Source organism: Dipodomys merriami, unplaced genomic scaffold (genome assembly GCF_024711535.1).
Source record: "Dipodomys merriami isolate MVZ:Mamm:240054 unplaced genomic scaffold, mDipMer1.0.p SCAF_307, whole genome shotgun sequence".
Classification (NCBI taxonomy): Eukaryota; Metazoa; Chordata; class Mammalia; order Rodentia; family Heteromyidae; genus Dipodomys; species Dipodomys merriami.
The window spans coordinates 907,898-932,358 of record NW_027204571.1 but is presented as its reverse complement, the minus strand read 5'-3'; the positions used below and the strand labels follow the sequence as shown (position 1 = coordinate 932,358).

General features: G+C 48.4%; 1 protein-coding gene across 7 annotated transcripts in view; it reads left to right on the top strand.

The window, feature by feature from the left end:
* The window catches only part of LOC138840934 (lysine-specific demethylase 2B), a 91,758-nt gene that overhangs the window by 33,334 nt on the left and 33,963 nt on the right, over positions 1 to 24,461 (top strand). For 6 of the 7 annotated variants that reach the window (XM_070041374.1, XM_070041375.1, XM_070041376.1 and 3 more), the window contains 4 exons: positions 4,359 to 4,474; positions 10,830 to 10,956; positions 12,760 to 13,238; positions 14,713 to 14,799. In XM_070041374.1, coding sequence (XP_069897475.1) covers positions 4,359 to 4,474; positions 10,830 to 10,956; positions 12,760 to 13,238; positions 14,713 to 14,799 — 809 coding nt within the window. Of the gene's footprint in view, positions 1 to 4,358; positions 4,475 to 8,632; positions 8,656 to 10,829; positions 10,957 to 12,759; positions 13,239 to 14,712; positions 14,800 to 24,461 lie in introns of those variants that run through there. The other variant, XM_070041380.1, reaches the window with a different exon arrangement.

The window sequence follows — 24,461 nt, the reverse complement described above, 5'->3', positions numbered from 1 at the left end:
TGGGGTGGGGTGGGGTGTCAGTTTTTAGTACCATAAAACAAATGAGAAAGAAAAAAAACCATCTTGTTACTGTTTCATGACTCTTCTGACAAAGTTAGAAGTTCAACTGAACCTTGGTATCCCCAGGAGGCTGGGTCCAACACCACCCATGGATGGCAAATCCAAGTCTAGATGACTCACAATAGCTAAAACAATGTAAATGCCGGCTATTGTTAAGGGAATAATGATCAGAAAAAAGTCTGTGTATGTTCAGTACAAATGGGATTTTTTTTCTCCCAGATAATTCTGCTTTGCTGTTGGTTGGTTCATAGATGCAGAGCTGTCTCCCTTCTTGTGTTGGAAGGTATTGGGGTTTGAATTCAGGGCCTTGTGCTTCTAGTCATCTGAGCAATGTCTTTCAGCACTTTCTGCTTTGTTTTTGAGTAGGGTCTTGCTTTTGTGCCTAGTCTTCCTGTTTATGCCTCTCAGGTAGTAGCAGCCTCTCACAAGTAGGTAAGATTGTTCTGAGACCCCGCCACTTGATTGGGTCTATAGGCGGGGAAGGTGGCTCAGTGGCAGAGGGCTTGCCTAGCATGCATGAAGCCCTGGGTTCCATTCCTCAGTACCATAGTCATAGCAAAAACTGAAAGTGGCGCTGTGGCTCAAGTGGTAGAGTGCTAGCCCTGAGCAAAAGAATTTGCTCAGGGACAGTGCTCAGGCCCTGAGTTTAAGCCCCAGGACTAGCAATAAATAAATAAATAAATAAATAAATAAATAAATAAATAAATGAATAAATAAACAAATAATAGACTCTGAGTGCGAAAGCTCTGTGGTAAATAATTGACTGATGCAGGAGGCACTGTGCAAAAAACAAAGCAGAAAGTGCTGGAAGACATGGCTCAAATGACTAGAAGCACTGGGCCCTAAGTTCAAACCCCAATACCTTCAAACACAAACGTGGGAAGTGGAACAGTGGCTTGCTCAGCTCCAGGCAGCAGATAGCAGCGGGGCCTGCTCATTTTGCCAGAAGGAAGCAATTCAGACTGGTATGTGAAATGTCCCCATGTTGTAGCACACCCCTGGACCTGACATAGTATGTATTGACCTTTTTGAGCCTCTGGTACCAGCCACATGGTCCTCTAGAGAAGAGGCCAACCTTGCTTTATGCCAGCAGTCATGGTGTCCCTGGGCTACCCCTGCACAGAGGGTTCACTGATGCTTGTGACGGAAGCCAGGGCCTGAGTGGGGTGTGGCATCCAAGGTTATCTCTGTTGTGGCTGAGAAGCAGAGACAGAGGTGAGGAGGAAGATGTTGGATTCTGAACTATGAATGTGGAGATTAGGGGTGAGGCTGACTCTGTGCCTCCGCTGTCCTTGGCCCCTCAGGTCCTAGAGATGGGTTTTGTGTGTGACCACTCTCCTCCTGTGGTTACATCTATCCCTTGCTGCTTGGCCTCAATAGCCTTTCCTTACTGCCTTAATATTGCTGATGGCAGATGCCAGCCTCCCCTGCCCAGTCCCAGCCCAGGACACCCGCACACAGGCTTCCTGTTGTCAAGAATGAGCTTCCCTGGGGAGGGTTGGTACAGAGGCAGTTTCTGAGAGCTGTGGTTTTCCCATCCTGATTCTTCCTAAGGGTGGTGTTGGGGCAGCCACGCAGATGTAAGCAGAGCTGAGGGTCGGGGGCGGGGTGGGGGGCGGGGGAGAACTTGGCAGTCGTTATAGGGGATCCTGCTTGGCCTATAAGGCTTTAGGGTAGGAAGGAAAACAGCAGAATCCTCTAGAATCCCTTGATTATTGGGCATTCAGATTCCCTGCCATAGCAGCTCCTCTGTTTTCTTTTTTCTTCCTTGTTCATACATGAGGATAATAAACGTAAGTCAGATGTGTCTGTGCCCCCACCTCCAGGAGAGAAGGGAGAGTCCAGGCTGGTAAATACAGGCTTGTGTGGCTGCCACCTTTGCCAACTCTACTAATATCAGGCAGTGCCTCTGTCTTAAGTTCTTGCTCACCAAGTTTCCGCAAAGGAGGGTGTAGTCTCCTTCTGGTGGGCATACAGGCTACAAGAGGGGAGTCTGATGGTACCCCTTGACTCCCTGGTCAGCTTGGGAATGGTCTGGAAGCCAATTTGGGCTTGGGCTTAGGAGGTCACGTGGAGGATCGTAGTAGGAATGGGCGTTACGGGTCTGGTAGTCCTCAGTCCCAGGCTTAGGAAGCATGGCTTGAATAATGCCAGTGTTGGTAATGGTAGCAATAGCAGACAGCATAGCTCTGCTTGGTGAAAACATAGAAATGTAGTTCTGTGAAGATCAGCTGGCAGGCAGCAGAGGCGGGGCACTGGAAGCCAGGTCTCTTTCTGCACAGAGGGTTTGAAGGTGCCCGCAGTGGCATAGGTGGCCACCGAGCAGCATCCTCTGATGACCCACACCAGGAACTTGGGCATGGAAATGCAGAATGTGGTTACCTAAAGCCAAGCCTGTGCCCAGTGAGAGGGAGCTCCGGTGCTGAGAGGCTTCTGCTGCTGGCTCAGGAGGACAGCCAGCTTGGCCCTCCAGCGGCTGAGGGTCCAGTATGGTCTCTTCTTTTCCCGGAGGTGATAGCTGACTGACTCGTGGCTGTTGGGTCCCAGCTCACCAAAGGGGAGGCAGGAACTGCTGGGGCTGATGGGAGGAGGTAGGCTGGACTCTCAGATTTTCTGTCCAGCAGAACAATGGGTGCCTGGGTCAGAGAAGAGGCTCAGGATCTCTGGCAGATGCTGCTCCCTCCCCCCAGCCCACTCTCCTCTGTCTTCTGCTGTTTCTCTGCCTCCATCTGTCCAGCCTTCACTTCTGTCCCCCAGGACTCTAAGGCAGTGCAAAGTCAAGGCTAAAAGCTGAGTTGCTTCTTTCACTAGCCGTAAGGTTCATCAAGTGGCTCAACTCCTTTAGCCTGTGTGTGTGTGTGTGTGTGTGTGTGTGTGTGCGCGCGCGCGCCAGTGTTGAGTCTTGAACTCAGGTCCTGGATTGCTGTCCCTTGGCTTTTTTGCTCAAGGCTAACACTCTACCATTCTACCATTTTGAGACAGCTCCAGTTCTGGCTCTTTACTGGTTAATTGGAAATAAGAGACCCACAGACTTTCCTGCCAGGGCCGACAACAATTTCTGCCTCCTGAATAATTAGGATTACGGGTAGAGCCACCAGGGCTTGGCTAAGCCTCAGTCTTGACATCTGTGAATGGAGTTGCTATAAAACTACCTCCAGCGCTGGCTCTAGTCATCCATTACAAGAACTTGCCATGTGTAGTCACCTTGTCCCTAGCCTTCATAGGCAGAGGCAAATTTCCTGGGTTCAAATCCTGACAGATAACTTCTCTCTCTTTTTTTTTTTTTGGACCAGTACTGGGGCTTGAACTCAGGACCTGGGTACTGTCATTGAGCTCCTTTTGCTCAAGGCTAGCATTCTACTACTAGAGCCACAGCACCACTTTTGGCTTTTTCTGCTTATGTGGTACTGAGCAATCTCCCCCAGGGCCTCATGCATGCAAGGCAAGCACTCTACCACTGAGCCACCTTCCTAGCCCCGACTTCCCTTTTTCTGTACCTCAGTTTCTTTCTCTGTAGATGAGGGGCTGAAAATAGCATGCCCTTTGTAGAACTTCTGTGAGAATTAGGGAGCTGAGTCCTGCCCCCAAGCTCTTAGATTGTACCTGGCACAAGGGAGCACTCTAGCAGGGAAGGCTCTGGCCTGGGAGCCCAGGGAGGTGACAGGACATGGCCCTTTGCTCTTGAAAGGGAGAGCTGTTGCACCACCAGGTGGATGCAGAAGTCAGGTGGGTGCAGGAGCCATGTGTCTAAGACCACCCCCTGGAAATGCTCCTGGGAACATTTGAAGTCAAGAAGGTATACTCTGAGAATTGGAAGTATGACTTGGGTGGTAGAGCGCCAGCCGATGAGCAAAAGTGTTAGAAACCAATTCTGAGTCCTGGTCCTGGTCACTGTGTAGCCATGGTTCTGCCCAGTTCCTTTTCCACCCCTCCTAAGGCTGGTGCTCTAGGGGGTGGGGGTTGAGACATAGGCTCAGGAAAGATGTGCAGCTTCCCGGCCACTGTGGAAATAGGGCCTCTCTTTGTCTCTGTTGGCAACTGCAGCTGGGTCCCAGGAGGAAGGCTGGATGATTGAGAGCCTCAGAGAAGAGGCTGGTTTATAGCTTCCCAGCACTGGACTTGAGTTAGCCAGGACCAGTAAGACTTCCAAGCTGGGTCCTCCATGCCAGCTAGGAGCCTCCACGGTCTGCATCAGGCCCCCAGTGCCCTCCTGTGTGCAGTCTTTCCCTCCCTCCAGCCTGTGAGGAGTGGGTCCCCAGGGGCCAGGGCTCACCCTCGCTCTGCCCCTCCTTGTCCAGGTTGGATCCACGCAGTCTACACCCCTGTAGACTCTCTGGTGTTCGGCGGGAACATCCTGCACAGCTTCAACGTGCCCATGCAGCTGCGGATCTACGAGATCGAAGACAGAACCCGGGTAAGGAGGCTTCCTTCTCCTCTAATGGGGTGCGGCCTCTTCCACCCCCGCCTCAAGCTGGGCCTTGGCTTTGATCCCACAAGAATCCTTTCCTCAAGCTCCTGGAGTTTCTGTTCATCTCCGGGCCTGAGGCTCCCCCCCATCCCCCAAGCCCCACTGAAGAAAAGGAAGTGTTTCTTGAGAAGGCAATGTGACCTATCAGGAATTGGACTTTTTGTTCTTGTCTGGTGTGGAGAGATTGAGGATCTTCTTGGAACGAAGCCTGGCCTGGGATAAGGTCAGGTCCTGGCTGTCCTTTCAGGTCATTTCTCTGGCAGTCCATGTCTGTGAGTCCCCTCCCAGGTCCCCAGCTCAGTGCTCATCTCAGTGCATGCTGGCAGTGTCTCATGAGGTGCTCATGCTTCCCAGGCCCAGGCATGCCTGGGGCCTTGACAGTAACAGTGCCTTTGGTGGTTTCTCATGGATCAGCTCTCCCCCACCCCACACACTCAGGGACCAAGGGCCCACAAGTGCCTAGCACTCTGTGAATTTCCCCCAAAAGCCTTGATGCCTGGGACCTTGCCATCATCCCCCCTTTTCCTGCTGTACTTTTTTTTTGGGGGGGGGTGTCTGGTTGTGGGCCTGAACTCTGGGTCTGGGTGCTGTCCTTCAGCTCTTCAGCTCAAGGCTAGCGCTCTACCACATGAGCCACAGCTCCACTTCCGGCTTTTTTTCTGCTTATGTGGTGCTGAGGAATCGAGCCCAGGGCCTCATGCATGCAAGGCAAGTGCTCTACCACTAAGCCAGCTTCCCAGCCCTTCCCTGCTGTAGTTTGACCACATGTCCCCATGCATTCAATACTGGCCCAAAGGTCCCTCTTTGATTTTTTTATGGGCTATTTAAGTTTTTATGTAGAGGAGATCAGGAGATTGAGATCTGAGGATCACCTTTTAAAGCCAGCCTAGGAAAAAAAGTTCCCATGAGACTCTTGTTTCCAATTAACCATTCAAAAACCGGAAGTGGAGCTGTGGCTCAAAGTGGTGGAGCACTGGCCTTGAGCAAAAGAGCTTAGAGACAGTGCCCAGGCCCTGGCCTGAGTTCAGGCCCCACAACCAACCAAAAAAAATTTTTTTTCTTTAAAAAAATGGTCACTAAAAAAAAAAAAAAAAAAAAAAAAAAAAAAGGTCACTATTTGAAATGTACAATGGTTTCAGGTATATTCACAAATGTAACCTTCATTACTAATTCCAGAACATTTTTGTAATCCCTGACAGAAGCCCTGTGCCCATTAGCAATTGTTGTGCCCATTAGCAATTGTTCCTTCCCCCCCCCTCCCCCCCCCCCCGCCTTCTCCACCAACTTCTGTAGCCCCTTATCTACTTGCCTCCCTAGGGACTAGCATTTGATGTAAATGGAATCCCATAATGTGTGGCCTTGTGTGTCAAGCTTCTTTCATTCAGCATTATGATTTCAAGGTTTATCTCTGTTGTAGTATGTCTCCCCACTGTGGGTAGACTACGCGGTTTCTCTTCTCATGGAGGTGGACCCTATAGGAGCATCGCAAAGCTGCTCCAGGCTGCATCTATTTTTCCAGTTTGTTTACAGGCCTACATTTTCATGGAATTACATACCTGAGATGAGCTTTTAGCCATTCTGTGTAATTGGTATCTTGTATTAGTCCTAGCATTGAGGGGCTGGGACCAAGGGTCCTGGAGAACACTTGGAGCAGTCAGTTGTGATACCAGGTCTGCTTACCTTTCTGCCCAGCAGATTTGCTGTCTGATGCCCAAGTCTGCAGAGACCCAGATCTAGACCATGATCTTGTGCAGATTCCCTGGCTCGTGGACGTTCTTCAGGCTAGCCCCTGTCTGGAGCACGTGCCCTGTGCCATTTAGGAGAACGGCACTGTTGGGGCACAATGGTCATGTCTCAGTCTGAGTCAAGCTCTTCTGGACTTGGGCCAGCTGTTCTTTGGCCGACCCTGAAGAAGAGCCCAGTGTGTTTGTGAGCAGACCAGAGGGTGTAGGTAGACACAGAACAGTCTAGAGGGAGAAGTCAGGCCTGGACTTCCCAGGCTATTCCCTAAAGCTGGAGTCAGGCTGGGGTTTCTGAATGCTTTGGCAACTTAACTGGAGCTCTGTCCCCTCCCCTGGAGATCTGATTATACATTGCAGAGGATCTGAGCCCTGTTCTTTCCCTCTCCCCCACTGGCGGCACTCAAGGCCTGGAGGCAAGGTAAAGGAGGGCCCCCAAGCCTCACACGGATCTCTGTGGCATGGTGCCCACATATGGATGTATGACAGGGCCTGTCTCCCCAAGGCCTCCTCTGCCTGTCCTCTGAGTAGGCAGGCCTCCTGTCTGGCTTCGTTGAAGTAGGTTGCTGGCTGGGGAGGGGCTGTGGAGTAGGCTAGGCTGGAAAAAGCAGGCTTTTTAATCTGCTTTGATTTCTGGTCTTTGGAGAGGGCTTGGCTGCAAGATTCAGTTGTTTATATTCTAGGAGTCAATGCAGACAAAAGGCACTGAGGAGAGTCCTGCAAGCCCAATAAAACGCCAGAGTTCTTGTCAGCTCATTACAGCTTAATTCCTTGCATCCCTATGAGCTCCCTTAAGAAGGTTATGGCCATTAAAAAAATTTTCTTTTCAGCTGGGCGCTGGTGGCTCACACCTGTAATCCTAGCTACTCAGGAGGCTGAGAATCATGGTTCAAAGCCAGCCCAGGCAGGAAAGTTTGTGAGACTCTTATCTCCAATAAACCACTAGAAAACCGGAAGTGGCGCTGTGGCTCAAGCGGTAGAGCGGTAGAGCTCTCGCCTTGAGCTGAAGAGCTGAGGGACAGCACCCAGGCCCAGAGTTCAAGCCCCATGACCGACCAAAAAAACAAAAAAAAGCCCAAGGACAGTGCCTGGGCCCTCAGTTCAAGCCCTAGGAGCAGGAAACTTTTGTTTTGTTTTTGTTTTGTTTTGTGGGAGTCCTTAAACATGGCTTTGTTTGGAATCAAGTGCTGTAGGTCGCGCAGAGGAAGTGTCAATTTGCAGACTGTCTTAGAAGAGGAATTTGCCACTGTGGCTCAAGATGGGGGGCCCTATCCAGACAAGATGTCAAGATTCTCCATGGTTCAGGAAGCCTTGTCTTGCTCTCATTGTTTCCCATTTCTGGGCTGGATGGTAGGTGACCTTATCCTGTAGCGTCCCTGCACATCAGGCAGCCAATCAGGTGCAAGCCTTTGAGGACTGGTGGAGAAAGTTTCCCAGCTCTGAAGATGATGATGGTAGAAAGCTTCAGCAGAGTGGATATGCTGCATGCTCATTCCTTTAACATCAGATCACAACGACAATGATACACTTTTAACTCAAGTTAAGCTAATAAGAGGTAGGAAGCTGGGCACTGGTGTCTCACACCTATAATCCTAGCTGCTCAGGAGGCTGAGATCTGAGGATCACAGTTCAAAGCCAGCTTGGGCAGAGAAGTGGTGGAGCGCTAGCCTTGAACAGGAAGAGGCTCACGGATAGCGTCCAGGCCTTGAGTTCAACAACAACAATAATAAAAAGATAGGAAGGGCCAAATGAAAAATCCTGCAAACTACTGCCTCTTATACTTGTCTCTCTTTTTTTTTTTTTTCTTAAATGGCTCAAGTGAAAGCAGCCTTCTCTGAAAAGGTAATGCCAGCTTGTGCTTCCCCTCATAGCCAGTGAATCTGTTTGGAACGTGTAAATAATTTACCTTTCTGCACCCTTTTCCCCCTACCATCAGATTTTTTTTTTCTTCCACTGATTTTTTTTTTTTTCCAGGAGAAAAACAAATTTTAAGATCCTTCCACCCACCCTCATGTTACTTTTTCAGCTCCTTGGCACGGGGAGTTCTGAATGCATGGAGGCTTGCGCTGTCATCTGCAGGGGCACTCCCTTCTCAGATGACCTGGGACTCTGAGGAAGGGTTCAGGCAATGTGCCGCTTGAATAAGCCTTTGGAACTTAAATTGAACCCTTGAGATCCACTGATAGATTTGGTTACTTTCCTGGCTGGGAACGGTAGCGCTTTCTGACTGCCTTGCCTTTTGTTTTTGGACTGAGGTTGATTAACAGCTCAGTTCTGTTGAGGCTCCAGGTTTGTCATCAAATAATATCGAGCAATCCTGTGTTTAATGTTCCCAGGCATGTGGCTGAAACCTTTTGAAGGCGAAGGGTGGAAGGCGACAACCTGTTTGTAAGTCAATTCTTTGCAAATTTTGCTTCCTGCAGCCCTCTCTTGGAAAAAAAAAATTAAAAAAATTAAAAAAACAACAACAACACAAAAGACCCAAACCCTTGAATTCCTTCATCAGCATTTATTTTCACCCAGCTGGTTTCCCTTGGGTTCAGCAATAAACAGGGGAGATTTATCTTCCCTTCCTGAAATAGAGCCTGCCCTTCCAATTTTTTTTTCCTCCCATGTTAGATTCTTAGGCATCCTGATAGCCAGTAGTGGCACAGTAGTTTGGACAAGTGTCCAAAAATTTGAAAAGTCAAAATGTCATTTGAGTCAATTGTCAGTTGCATGAGAGTGTAAGTTCCTCACCTTGCATTTTAGGGGTTGACAGTTTTTTTCAAAGTCATTTCGCCCTTGCTTTGAAATAGGGGTGGGGCCAAGTACCCTGCCCTTCTTCATCACAGGAGATCACAATCTGCTTCATGCCCAAGAGCCCACCTCTTTCATAAACTTCAGGGGTACTGATTTAATATTTGAAAAACAATTATTAATATATATATGTATATGTATATGTATACTTTTACTATCCTAGCAGTGCCATTGAGGTTCTCATAAAGTAGCTGGAGCCAAGGAAAACGCTAGACTGTGATCCAACTCCATGCATCTCCCCAAGGAACTAAAAAGCATGTGACAACCTTGATCACGTCCCAAAGCATGTCATCCACCAGGCACAGGGAGATCAAACGGACCCAGTGTGCGGATGAAGTAACAACCCAGAACGGGAAAAGGCCTCATGGCTGGAATACAAGTTGGCAGGCGTGGACAGGGAGCTGAGGGCAGGCAGAACGGAGGCACACGGAGGATGGCAGGAAAATGTGTTTTAGGGCAAATGGAAGATAGTGATCTGCTTGTATTGGTCTGTGTACCCCAGGTATAATACTGCCCTGAGTGTGAGCAGATCAGGGACAGGGTAGGAAAAGGGAAGAGGGATCTCTGGTTCACAAACATACCCTTGGCAAGAGGGCAGGCCAGGTGTGAGTTTGGACACGCTAGACCCATTGTATAGCATCTGAAGGACCCTGACACATCCTTGTTCTTCCTCTGCCCACCAGTTTCCACAGGTTCCCCTGTGCTGGAGTCATCAGTGGTGTTTCTCCTTCCTATCTCTTGCTGTCATTTCCTCCACACAGACTCCTACCTGCCATCATCTCAACCCCCCTGGGACCTAGGCCTTTTTGGCGGGGTCCAGTCGTGGGGCCTGAACTCTGGGCCTGGGCGCTGTCCCTCAGCTCTTCAGCTCAAGGCTAGTGCTCTACCACTTGAGCCAAAGCGCCACTTCCAGCTTTTTTTTTTCTTCTGCTTATGTGCTGCTGAGGAATCGAACCCAGGGCCTCATGCATGCAAGGCAAGCGCTCTACCACTGAGCCACCTTCCCAGCCCCAGATACCTAGGCCTTTTTGATAGTGTTCTATACTCACTGTCTCCACTTGTAAGAGACCCCCCCTCCCCCAAGGCAGAGTCTCCATGTGAGTCCAGTTCCAGACCCACTACTGATGGGGACTTGAAGTCCCCCGGAGCCTTTGGTAGAAGCCAGGCCGGGCAGTGATGTGGAGGTGAGAGGAGCAGCAGAGGTACACCTCTGAGACCCCAAATTGGTAAGGCCAGATACCCCTGTCCTCTTCATTGGCCTTCCCCGCTGGCCTTCTTCTGTAGTACTGTACTACAAAAGGGTATGAATGGGGAGGGGGCAATCGAGAGGAGAGACCGAGTATGTGCCAGAATATTCTAGAATGAGGAGTCCATGTCTGTGGTGTAGCTGGAATTAGGCAGGGCTCCCATCCTCAGGGACTGGCAAGGTCAGGGAAGAGCTCTGTTTTTCTCCATCTGACAGAAGCACAAAGTGGAACCCTGTTGGTTCTCCTTTCTGGACATGCAGCTCAACCAATGAAGTGATGTCCTCACTCAGGCCTCTTCCTCTGTCTCATTTGTGCATGCTGCTCTATTGGCCCCTTTCAGCACCTCCCTCTTGCCTCCCTGCCAGTGACATTCCTCATTTTCCCTTCTTCCATTTGCATTTTTGCTAGATGATGAGAATAATAAACCTTACCTTCAGGAGCCTCTGCCCATGACTCTCCCTCCTCTCCCTGTCACCCACAGAAACTGATCTCCACCTGCCTGATCTTTGCTTTCAGGTCCAGCCCAAGTTCCGTTACCCCTTCTACTATGAGATGTGCTGGTATGTCTTGGAGAGATATGTGTACTGCGTGACCCAGCGCTCCTACCTCACTCAGGAGTATCAGCGAGAATCCATGCTTATTGGTGAGTAACCAACCTTTAAAGTAAATACTCGTGACATCTTTTTTTCTCTTCTTGTGGAGTTGAGGATCAAACCCAAGGCGTCACACATGGATCAAACCCAAGGTGCCTCACACATGTTAAGCAAGTTTTCTACCACTGAGTCAACCCGCAGCCCATGTATTACATTTTTATTTTATTTTATTTTGGCGGTTGTGGGGCTTGAACTTAGGGCCTGGGCACTGTCCCTGAGTTCTTTTGCTCAAGGCTAGCGCTCTACCACTTTGAGCCATAGCTCCACTCTGGTTGTTGAGTGGTTCATTGGAGATAAGTGTCTCACAGGGGCTTTTCTGCCTGGGTTGGTTTCAAACTGCAATTCTCAGATATCAGCCTCCTGAACAGCTAGGATAACAGGTGTGAGCCTGGCCATGTTTTGTATTTTAAAGAACAGCTCTAGGGCCTGGGAAGGTGGCTCAGTGGTAGAGCACTTGCCTTGCATGCTCGAGGCCCTGAGTTCGATTCCTCAGCACCACATAAGCAAAAAGAAAAAAACCAGAAATGGTGCTGTGGCTCAAATGGTAGAGCGCTAGCCTTGAGCTGACTGAGGGACAGCACCCAGGCCCAGAGTTCAGGCCCCACGACCGGACCCAAAAACAAAACAAAACAAAAAACAGCTCTATTGGGCTATATTATAGTTCATCTATCATACATGCTAACCCTTTAATGTGTTCAGTTCAGTGATTTTTAGACTGTTCACATGTATGTATAACCATCACCAGTATTTGAAATGTGTGTTCATCATCCCATAAAGAAGCCTGTACTGTGGGCTGGGAATGTAACTTAATGGTACAGTGCTTGCCTAATATGCATGAAGTTCTGGGTTTGATTCCTCAATACCACATAAAAGGAAAAAGCTGGAAGTGGCACTGTGGATCGAATGGTAGAGTGCTAGCCTTGAGCAGAAGAAGCTCAGGGACAGTACCCAGGCCCTGGGTTCAAGCCCCAGGACTCGGGGGTGGGGAGAAGGAGCCCATACTCTTTTTTGTTTGTTTGTTTGTTTGTTTGCCAGTCATGGTGCCTGAACTCTGGGCCTGGGCACTGTCCCTCAGCTCTTCAGCTCAAGGCTAGTGCTCTACCACTTGAGCCACAGCACCACTTCCAGCTTTTTCTGCTTATGTGGTGCTGAGGAATCGAACCCAGGGCCTCATGCATGCAAGGCAAGCGCTCTAACACTGAGCCACCTTCCCAGCCCCAGGAGCCCATAGTCTTTAGCTATAATCCTATCATCGCTTCATCTCCCCTCCTGCTTCCTTGCAAGGGTTGCCCCTGTTAATAAGTGATCTGTGGGCTGGGAAGGTGGCTCAGTGGTAGAACACTTGCCTTGCATGCATGAGGCCCTGGGTTTGATTCCTCAGCACCACATAAGCAAAAAGAAAAAAGCCGGAAGTGGCGCCACTGTGGCTCAAATGGTAGAGTGCTAGCCTTGAGCTGAAGAGCTGAGGGACAGCGCCCAGGCCCAGAGTTCAGGCCCCATGACCGGACCCAAAAACAAACAAAAAAATAAGTGATCTGTGATCATGGTTGTGATCTATGCTGTTTTCACCTGATTTCTCTGTATTCAGTAAAGTGCCAGGTAAGTCCAGAGAGGAGATATAACCCTGTACATAACCGGGAAGAAGCAGAGCTGAGATTTGAATCTGTGTCTGACTACCTTTAGAATGGTTGGAGCCTTCTCTCTGCACAAGCACGGGATGTGACAAGGCATTTCCAGAGCTCCTAGCAGGCAGTAAGGCCATCATCTTGCATCTTTAACCCCATTTCCTGCAGATGCCCCAACGAAGACCAGTGTAGACGGCTTTTCTTCTGATTCCTGGGTGGAGATGGAGGAGGAGTCCTGTGAGCAGCAGCCCCAGGAGGACGAGGAGGAGAAAGAAGAGGAGGAAGGACATGGTACAGATACAGCATCCAAGCCACCTGCCGATGGTCCCACCTCACCCACCAGCACCCCTTCTGAGGATCAGGAGAACTCAGGGAAGAAGCCCAAAGCACCTGCCATGCGGTTCCTCAAGAGGACGCTGTCAAATGAGTCTGAGGACAGCACAAAGTCTGCGACGATGCCCATAGACTACCCCAAGACACCCACTGGCTCGCCCACTACTGAAATGTCTGCCAAATGGACACACCTCACTGAGTTTGAACTGAAGGGCTTGAAGGCCCTAGTGGAGAAACTTGAGTCCCTCCCAGAGAACAAGAAGTGTGTCCCCGAGGGCATCGAGGACCCCCAGGCACTCCTGGAGGGCGTGAAGGTAAGCAGAGATCAAGGCTGGGGTTTGGGCAGTTGAGTGAGGATGAGCAGGTTCTGTTCCGTGTGATGGTAGGTGGTTTGGCTCAGAGTGGCTTGGTGCACACTGTTCTGGTGCTCTCCAGGAGGGCGACTATATCCCAGAAATGCTTTGGGGGCACCTGAGCATTAGCCACTGTTGGAGCTGCAGGGCGACCTCTGCTGGAGGCTGGCTCTGGCTGTGCAGTGTCAGGGCTATTGTTGCCTGTGGTGGGCAGATGTCTCCCTCCTGCCTGGAAAGGCTCTCTGTTCTGGGCTGGGTTCCTACAACATGTATCTGGGTCATATGCGGGTCCTCTTCATGACTGAGACCTGAGGATCGAGATTCGAAGCTAGCCTGGGCAGGAAAGTTTGTGAGACTCCTATCTCCACTAAATTACCAAAAAAGCCAGAAGTAGAGATGTGGCTCAAGTGATAGCACTTGAACTATGAGCAAAAGAAGCTCAGGGACAGCACCCATGTCCTGAGTTCAAGCCTCAGGCAGTGGTACAGAAGGAAAAAAAATAAAAATAAAAACAATCTAGCTATCTATTGCCTCATATATAGGGGTGTGTGTGTGTGTGTGTGTGTGTGTGTGTGTGTGTGTGTGTGTGTGTGTGTGTGTGTGTGTGTGTGTGTGTGTGTGTGTGTGTGTGTGTGTGTGTGTGTGTGTGTGTGTGTGTGTTTCAGATCACTTTTCAGATAGGGTCTCTTTTTTTTTTTTTTTTTTTTTTTTTGGTTGGTTGTGGGGCTTGAACTCTGGGATTGGGCATTATCCCTCAGCTCTTTAGCTCAAGGCAAGTGCTGTACCACTTGAGCCACAGCGCCACTTCCAGTTTTCTAGTGGTTTATTGGAGATCAGAGTCTCACGGACTTTCCTTGCACAGGCTGGCTTTGAATTGTGATCCTCAGATCTCAGCCTCCTGAGTAGCTAGGATTACAGGCGTGAGCCACCTGCACCCAACAGGGTCTCATTCTTTGCCTGGGCTAGGCTTGGACCAACATCCTGTTTCCATCTCCCAAATAGCTGGGGTTATATAGCATGGGGTGTGCACCTCCATGTCAGGCATTTTTTTTTGCTAGGCTCTCAATAACTTTTGTCTGGTTTGGGATCAAATTGTGATCCTTACATCACTGCCTTGAGTAGCTGTTATTACAGGTGTGGCATCCTTGGTCAAATTAAGATCAAGTATCTGCTTATGTCCAGTGCTGATACTGTGATCTCATGTGCCAGGATTAGGATACAAAAAACAAGTTGGCTGAAGGAGCAACTGAGTCAGGGCTCTGAGGTACCAGGGCCTGGCAGTTGTTTCTTTGAGTACATAGTTGAGCTTGTGGTCCATAGGGATCTGAGGCATTACCATCCAGCCTTTGCAGGGTATTTGGTAAGAAGTTAGCAAGACTGTGTGCTTGAGATGTCCCCTTCTCTGGGATGATATGCCTCCTCTGTTTGGCTACAGAATGTCCTGAAGGAGCATGCAGAAGATGACCCCAGTCTGGCCATCACTGGCGTCCCTGTGGTCAGCTGGCCAAAGAAGACTCCAAAGGTAAGATGCACGCTGCCCACAGTTGGGAGACTATTTCCCACCGCCGTTCACTTTTATAGGATGAGTGTTAGCGGCTTTTCAGAAGGCTACTGGGAGAGGGCACCCCAATTGTGCTGAATGATTGTAGTGATATGGGCATTATAGATGCTGTAATTAGATTTTGGTTTGATTTTTTTTTTTTTTTTTTTTTGTCATGGGGCTTGAACTCTGGGCCTGGGTACTGTACCACTTGAGCCACAGGGCCACTTCTGGTTTTCTGATGGTTTATTGGAGATTCTTATCTTCAATTCTTATCTCATGGACTTTTCCTGCCCAGGCTGGCTTTGAACCGTGGTCCTTAGATCTCAGCCTCCTGAGTAGTTAGGAGGTGTGAACCATCAGTACCTGGCTGATTTTTTTTTTTTTTCCTGTCAGTCATGGGGCTTGAACTCAGGGCCTGGGGGCTGTCCCTGTGTTTTTTTTTTTTTTTTTTTTTTTGAAGGCTGGTACTCTACTACTTTGAGCCACAGTGCTACTTCTAGTTTTCTTTTCTTTTCTTTTTTTTTTGGGGGTCCTGTTGTGGGCCTGAGCTCTGGGCCTGGGCGCTGTCCCTCAGCTCTTCAGCTTAAGGCTAGGGCTCTACCACTTGAGCCACAGCACCACTTCCACTTTTTTCTTTTTGCTTATGTGGTGCTGAGGAATCAAACTCAGGGTCTCATGCATGCAAGGCAAGTACTCTACCACTGAGCCACCTTCCCAGCCCCAGAGTTTTCGGGTGTTTAATTGGAGATTAGAGTCTCACGAACTTTTCTGTCTGGGATGGGTTTGAGCGATCCTCAGATCTCATCTTCCTGAGTAGCAAGGATTACAGGTATGAGCCACCAGAGCCTGGCTCAATTTAAGTTTTTTTTTTTTTTTTTGTCGGTCATGGGGCTTGAACTCGGCCTGGACACTGTCCCTCAGCTCTTCAGCTCAAGGCAAGTGCTGTACTGCTTGAGCTACAGCACCACTTCCGGTTTTCTAGTGGTTTATTGGAGGTAAGAGTCTCACAGACTTTCCTGCCAGGGCTGGCTTGGAACCTCGATCCTCAGATCTCAGCTCCTGAGTAGCTAGGATTACAGGCCTAAGCCATCTGCGCTGGGCTCAATTTAAGTTTTTATTTTTGTTTTTTGCTTCTGGAGGTTGAACTTATGACCTCATGCTTGTTAGACAGGTGCTGTACCCCTGAGCTACCCTCTCAGTTTTTTCCCTTTAGTTCTTTTTGTGATAGCATCTTGTAGTTATGCCGCCCTAGACTGTGTTCTTCCTGTTTATGTGTTCTGTGTAAGAGTATCTGAGATCACAAGCATGTACAACCATACCTAGTTGTGTTTTAAAAATTGGTTGAGATGACATTTGAGAACATTTTGCCAAGGTTGGTTTTGAAAGAGCAGTCCTTAACTATCAAACCTAATCACCAAGCCTGAGTGACTGGGATTATAGGCATGAGCCACAACCTGGAGCCGCAAATATTTGTTTTTTAAAAAAGGGTTCAGGGTCTGGGAAGGTGGCTCAGTGGTAGAATGCTTGCCTCGTATGCTTGAGGCCCTTGGGTTCAATTCCTCAGTACCACAAAAGCAGAAAAAAGCTGGAAGTGACGCTGTGGCTCAAGTGGTAGAGTGCTAGCCTGAAGAGCTGAAGAGCTGAGGGACAGCAACCAGGCCCAGAGTTCAGCTCCCACGACCAACAAATAAAAGGGGGTGGTTCAGGCTGGGCATGGTGGCTCATGCCTGTAATTCTAGCTACTCAGGAAGCTGAGATCTGAGGATCAAGTTTCAAATCCAGTCCAGGCAGCAAAGGTGGTGAGACTGGAAGTGGCACTGTGGCTCAAGTGGTAGAACATTCCTGGAGCTGAAGAGCTCAGTGTTAAAGTATATTAGACTTTGCCAGAAAAACACGCAGATATCCAGGTACAAAGAACAAAGTAAAAGTTTATTGCCGGTGAAGGGACCACCAAGACCCCTTCTCACAAGAGAGGATTAAGAAGAAGTGCTAGCTATTGTCTAAGGTGACCTACATAACCTAGAGGTTTAGGAGGGGCTAGAATGCGGATGTGAGGACTATGGTGGACTAGGATTGATGGCGGCTGCTCAAGTAGTAGATAAAGGGCCCTACAGCTGCCCAGACCTGAAGGTCACTCTTATGTGGTGGTAGCTGCCCCAGAGGAGTGCCATCTCAAGATAAAGAGGAGTTGGAGGCTGATTATTTACTGCCTTTACTATTACAAGGGCCTAGTGTTGCCTAGGAAAGGAGCATGCTAAGCGGTGGAAAGGGGAAGGAGCATGCTAAGCTTTGGGAAGGGAGCTCATTGGGCTAACACTCAGGGACAGCGCCCAGGCCCAAAGTTCAAGCCCCACAACCAACCAAAAAAAAAGTGTTCAGGAAGTGGAGCTGTAGCTCAAAGTGGTAAGGCCCTAGCCTTGAGTTAAAAAAAAAAAAAAGAGGGCCCTGAGTTCAAGCCCCACAACTGATAAAAAAAAAACAAACAAACAACAACAACAAAAAAAAACATAAAATTCTGCTGGGCACCAGTGGCTCATACCTGTAATCCTAGCTACTCAGGAGTCTGAGATCTGATGATTGCTGTTTGAAGCCAGCATGGGCAGAAGTCTCTGTGACTTTTATCTCTAATTGTCCACTCAAAAGCTGAATGTGGCTCAAGTGGTAGAGTACTAGCCTTGAGCACAAAGAAACTCAGGGACAGTGCCCAGTCCCTGAGTTCAAGCCCCACAACAGACCAAAAAAAAAAAAAAAAAAGGTTCATGTCACCTAGCTATGGAAACTGAGTATCACCCCCTGGTGGTCACCTAGTTAATTGTGGGGAAGCGATGGTTCAACTTTATTATTAGGTGGATTTTCTTTTTGTCCCTCCTTTCTTTTTTTCCTCCCTTTTTCTCTATCTATGCCATAGACTCTTTTCCTCCCTTTTGAAAGTATATCTTTCTCTGTAAATCTTTCAGTATTCAACATAAAAATTTCTAGTTAAACAAGAAAGGAACTGGGACAAACTATAGTAGTGACATGATGAATACCACAGAAGGGACAGGTAGCTGCTCTCTGATCTCCTGCATCTCTGATTTTGTTTAGACTATGGAGTTAGCATTTGTGACTCGTTTCACAGACAAGGAAACTGAGGCTTAACTAGATGAAGGCTTGGGCTGGGAAGGTAGCTCAGTGGTAGAGTGCTTGCCTTGCATGCATGAGGCCCTGGGTTTGATTCCTGAGCACCACATAAGCAAAAAGAAAAAAGCCAGAAATGGCGCTGTGGCTCAAGTGGTAGAGCACTAGCCTTGAGCTGAAGAGCTGAGGAACAGCGCCCAGGCCCAGAGCTCAGGCCCCACGACCAGACGCCCCCCCCCAAAAATAGATGAAGGCTTATTAGGACTGAGAGTTCTGGGTGATAGCTGAGCTCGAGCTTTCAACCAATGCCCCTCACTATCCACCAGCCAGAGGGAACATGACACGTTGATCTGTATCCCTCCGAAGTCCATGCTGATCCGGCCTGGGTGTGTTTTGTCCCACTTGCCTGCTGCCATGTGTCCATTCTCAGTTTCACCATTTTCTTGGTCAGTCACATCAGTTTTCTCTCTTTCTCTCTTCCCCACTCCCAAGACCAGATTCAAATACAGTATCTGATAGTTTTACTCCCTGGTTGGTGCCTGAGCCACTTGAGCCATACTTCTAACCCTGTCACATAACTCTCTGATCATGCCTTCCCTTACTTGTAAAAAGGGGTTACGCCAGCACTCACTTTGAAGCCCTGTGGGGGGTCAGTGGTATGCTCAGCCCCCTGAACAGGGTGGACAGGGAGCTCAGCGAGAGAGCACCTACGTAGCTTGCCTGAGGCCCTAGGTTCAGTCCCCAGCACTCTCAAAGACAAGTTGTTATTTCATCAGCTCTAATTTCTAATTTCTGATTAGTTTTTCTTTGCTATTATAAAAAATACTACAAAGAACTTTCTAGGGCTTTCTACAGGGTTAACTTCTAACACAGCACTTGAAACATGGTTGGCTCAAATTGAGATGTGCTATACCTATAAAATAAGAAGCAGATTTCAAAGACTTAGTACAAGATAAGGGTAAACACTGCATCAATTAATTTGAAAGTTTTGCTATCATTAAGTAGTTGTACAAAGAGGTTTCAATCAACATGTCTGTCTGTTTTTGTTGGTCATGGGGCTTGAACTCAGTGCCTTGATGCTGTCTCTGAATTTTTTCACTCAGGGATAGCCCTCTACCACTTTCAGCCACAGTGACACTTCCAGTTTTTATGGAGGTTCACTGAGATAAGAATCTTACAGACTTTTTTGCCTGGGCTGGCTTTGAACCACAATCCTCAGATGTCAGCCTCTGAGTAGCGAGGATGACAGGCGTGTGTCATCGGTGCCCTGCTTAACATGTCAGTTTACGAGTCCAATGCATCTTGTGTATGGCATCCCATTCATTCTCCGCCGTTTCCCTGAACCCTGTCCATTCCCTCAAGTTGCTTGGTTCCATTTTCACATGTGTACATCATTGGTTAATTTTTATTGATTGCCTGATTTAAACAACAAAAAAGGGCTGGGAAGGTGGCTCAGTGGTAGAGTGCTTGCCTCGCGTGCATGAGGCCCTGGGTTCAATTCCTCAGCACCACATAAGCAGAAAAAGCCAGAAGTGGCGCTGTGGCTCAAGTGGTAGAGTGCTTGTCTTGAACTGAAGGGCTGAGGGACAGTGCCCAGGCCCAGAGTTCAGGCCCCATGACTGGCAAAACAACAACAAATGATCAGGTTTTTGTTTTTGTTTTTTTTTTGCGGGGGGGGGGGGGCGCGCGGTTAATGGGGTTTGGAGATTCAGGGCCTGAGCACTGTCCCTGAGCTCTTTTGCTCAAGGCTAGTGCTCTGCCACTTGGAGCCACAGCTCTACTTCTGCTTTTCTGGTGGTTAATTAGAGATAAAAGTTTCAAGGATTTTGCTGCTTGGGCTGTTTTTATTTTTTTATTTTTATTTTTTGTCGGTCGTGGGGCTTGGACTCTGGGCTTGGGTGCTGTCCCTGCACTCTTCAGCTCAAGGCCAGCACTGTACCTCTGGAGCCACAGTGCCACTTTCCGGTTTTCTGGTGGTTTATTGGAGATAAGAGTCTCATGGAAGCCGGGCGCTGGTGGCTCATACCTGTAATCCTAACTACTCAGGGGGCTGAAATCTTCGGATTGCAGTTCAAAGGCAGCCCGGGCAAGAAAGTCCATGAGACTCTTATCTCCAATAAACAATAGAAAACCAGAAGTGGCGCTGTGGCTCAAGCCATAGAGCGCTAGCCTTGAGCTGAGGAGCACAAGGACAGCACCCAAGCCCAGAGTTCAAGCCCCATGACCGACAAAAAAAAAAAAAAAAAAAAAAGAATCTCATGGCCTTTCCTGCCTGGGCTGGTTTTAAACCATAGTCCTCAGATCTCAGCCTCCTGAGAAGCTAGGATTGCAGGCTTGAGCCACTGGTGCCCAGCACACTCAGTGTTGTCAATTGTATTGGAATTTCAGAAGAACAACAATTTTTTTTTGTTTGTTTTGTTTTGTTTTTTTTGGTCGTGGGGCTTGAACTCTGGGCTTGGGCTCTGTCCTTGTGCTCTTCAGCTCAAGGCCAGTGCTCTACCGCTTGAGCCACAGCACCACTTCCGGTTTTCTAGCAGTTTATTGGAGATAAGAGTCTCACGAACTTTCCCGCCTGGGCTGGCTTTGAACCGTGATCCTCAGATCTCAGCCTCCTGAGTAGCTAGGATGACAGGCTTGAGCCACCGGCGCCCGGCACAACAATTTTTTTTAATGTGGGAATTGAATTCAGGGCCTGGGCACTGTCCCTGAGTTCTTTGTGCTCAAAGGTAGCACTTTACCATTTGAGCCTCAGTGCCACTTCCAGATTTTGAGTGGTCATTGAAGAGTCTCACGGAGACTTTCTGCTTGGCAGGCTTGGAACCACAATCCTCAGATCTTAGCCTACTGAGTAGCTAGGATTATTGTCCTGAGCTACCAGCACCCAGCAACAATTTTTTTTTTGTTGCTGTTGTTGTTGGTCATGGGGCTTGAACTCTGGGCCTGGGTGCTGTTCCTCAGCTCTTTAGCTCAAGGTGAATGCTCTACCGCTTGAGCCATTACACCACTTCTGTTTTCTAGTGGTTAATTGGAGATGAGTCTCACAGACTTTTCTGCCCAGGCTGGCTTTGAACCATCAAACTCAGATCTCAGCCTCATCCTATTAACTACTCAGCTAATCCTAGCCTGAATATCTAGGATTATAGGCCTGAGCCACTGGTGCCCAGCAACAATTGTTTTTAAACTACTATATGTCCCAAATGTTATTCACCTGAAATGTAATTAGGCACCTTATATTTTTATTTTTATTATGGAAGAAATGATCATTGTTTTGATATATTGATTAAACAAAATTATTCAGATTAAGTTTACATGTTTTGTATTGTTTTAACCTTTTTTGATATTGCCACAAAAAATGAGAAGTTCATCTGTGGCTCACTGAATTATTTGTTTGTTTGTTTGTTTTTAGTTGGTCATGGGGCCTGAACTCTGGGCCTACGCACTGTCCCTCAGCTCTTCAGCTCAAGGCTAGTGCTCTACCACTTGAGCCACAGCACCACTTCTGGCTTTTTCTGCTTATGTGGTGCTGAGGAATTGAACCTAGGGCCTCATGCATGCAAGGCAAGCACTCTACCACTGAGCCACCTTCCCAGTCCATCACTGAATATTTTTATTGGTCAGCTGTGTTCCAGACAATTCTTTGCTCTTTGGGTTCGGCCTTAAGGAATTGGTAGGAACAGGGCTTCACTTACTTAGGGATGTTGGATTTTCTGTGTGGCTTCGTGGGTGCCTAGGTAGAGTAGGAGCCCAAAAACTTCCTCCCTGGCTCTGCCTCAGTTTGCAGCGTGTGGGTGATAAAGCTGGCCTCCCCCATGTGCAGAGCTACCTGCACCATTTGTGAGACCACAAGCTCCCGCTGCAGACCCCACACGGGACACAAGCCGAGCAGCGGCTGCAGGACCTGAAGGAGGAAAGTCAGACTTTACCCACTGCTGCTCTGGGGAGGTCTGAGGGTCTGCACAGTGGAGGCTGACCACCAAGACCTCAGAAACAATAGAGTGAACCTCAGAAATGCAGCCAGATTTCCCCACCTCACCCCCCTGTGCCTTGTCTCCTTGCTGAGAAGATAGGCACTTTAAAAAAAAAAAAGAGAAAATGTCAAACCCTTAGTTCCTTGTCTCCAAAGGCCTAGATAGGAAGATGGCTTCTGGGGGTGTCTAGGTCCCATCAAGCTCTGTGGACGGTACACCCAGTTCACATAGCCAGCGGCCAATGCAGTCTCGGCCCAGCCAGAACCTGCAGGAGGGAGGAGAGCCAGCAATGAGCCTTTGCAGGGTATCAGTATTTTTTTGTATTTTAGGGGCATCAGTCTTGTAAAAAATACCATGAAATAGACTGTAATGTACTTACTTAAAGTTTTCAGTTTTTGCCGGGCGCTGGTGGCTCACGCCTGTAATCCTAGCGACTCAGGAGGCTGAGATCTGAGGATCGCGGTTCAAAGCCAGCCCGGGCAGGAGAGACCGTGAGACTCCTATCTCCAATAAACCACCAGAAAACTGGAAGTGGCGCTGTAGCTCAAGTGGTAGAGCGCTCGCCTTGAGCTGAAGAGCTGAGGGACAGCGCCCAGGCCCAGAGTTCAAGCCCCACGACTGACAAAAAAAAAAAAAAAAAAAAAAAAAGTTTTCAGTTTTTTTTTGTTTTTGTTTGGTATACTCAAAGAATTTTAAAATAGAAGAAACCTTAAACCTCAACCTAGTTGTACACAGTACCTCTGTCCCTGACCTTTACTCCTCTCTCCTTTCTACCCCAGGCAACTTTCTATCTATGTGGATTTCCCTATTCTGGACATTTCTTTTAAAATTAGTATGTTAATTGTTGAAAGGGTTTGCATTGTGATCTTTATACACATGTATACATTGTATCCTGGTCAACTTTACCTAGTCCTATGGCACCCTCCCTGTCCCCTCTATCCCCAGCTTTCATTGTTCCATTTTCATAGGTGCAGATGAACTACATGAACCATATTCATTTTCATTCACTCTCTCCCACTGGTGACTCCTTCCCCCTCAACCTGTTTTACCTTGTATTTGGACAGGTGTGTGTGTGTGTGTGTGTGTGTGTGTGTGTGTGTGTGTGTGTGTGTGTGTGTGTGTGTGTGTGTGTGTGTGTGTGTGTGTGTGTGTGTACGTGCACGCGCATGCCAATACTAGGACTTGAACTCAGGCCCGGATGCAGCCCCTGAGCTCTTTTGCTCAAGGCTCATGCTCTACCACTTGAGCCATAGTCCCTAGGATTACAGGTAGGAGCCATGGGTTCCTGGCCTCTGGACAGTTCTGTGGTGTTCTGTGCCTGGCTTCTTTTATTGAGCATGAGATTTTTCACAGTTCACCCACAATATAGGAAAAATCAATCCTGCCTTCCTTGTTGGTTTTTGTTGTTTGGTGTTTTTGTCTCTTGGTTTTGTGACAAGGTCTTACTCTTTAACCCAAGCTGAACTTGAACTGTAGTTCAGCTGCTGGTAAGTATAGTCATGTGCTATTCTTCCTTCCTTTTGTGGCCAAATGATAGTCCATTATAAATAGACCACTTTCTGTGATTTCGGGGGGTTTATCCATTCATCTGTGATGGGCGTTCAGGTTGTTTCTACTCTTTGGCTGTTGTGAACAATGATGCTATGAGCAGATTTATCCGTGTACAAGTTATTTTCTTTTGTTGTTATTTGCGGTGACCAAACCCGGAGCCCACACAAGCTTGGTGGCACCCTACTACCCTGCCCTATTGCAGCTGTGAGAGTTTTCTTTATCCCAACAGCTAGGAAGGATAGTCTTATCTCTTGGTACAGTCAGTGGAGGACTTGAGGACTCCTAGTAGAATGTGATATGCCTCAGGCCACACAGCTTGTGAACAGCAGCGGGGTGTTTGTCCCCAGATCTGCCTGTTTTGGCAGTGACTTTCTTTGAGGACCCAGTGAAATGTGGCAGAGGGTTGGGGGGAGGGAGGCCAGTGCTCTATTTATGCATTTCCTGGTGGGGTTAAAAAGTTAACTAGAAAGGAAGGGATAACTGAACGACTGGCTGCCCGGGCTGCCCCAGGTCTCTGGGTTCCCAGGTTTGCAGTCCACTTCCTCCCAATTTGATGCCCCATTGAGTTGAAAGATCAAGGGTGCTCACTGAGGCTGTCAGGGTGCTGGGTTGGGTTACTCAACAAGTAATGAATGCTCAATGATGATTAGCAAGCAGTGCTTTGATCTCCCACCTCCCTTCCAGGAGCACAGAGTCCTTTTCTGGAACTGATTAGGTGCGGTGAGGTGAGGTCGTTTCTGGAGCCCCTGAAGGGCTGTCCATCAGCATTCACCCGATTGGCTGTTTCCACCAGCGGTGTTAGACTTGCTTTGATCCCTCTCCACTCTGGCTACTTCCTTTTATGACCAAGTGGCAGGATTTTGGGGGCCTGTCTGTGACCCTCAAGGCAAAGCAAGGGAGCTGAGCTTATTTGAAGCTTGGCCTCTGACCTTGGCCTTATTAGCAAGCTGATCCTCTGTTGCTGGCCTTTAGGCCCCTTCCCAAAGGAGACAACTAAGGAAGGAG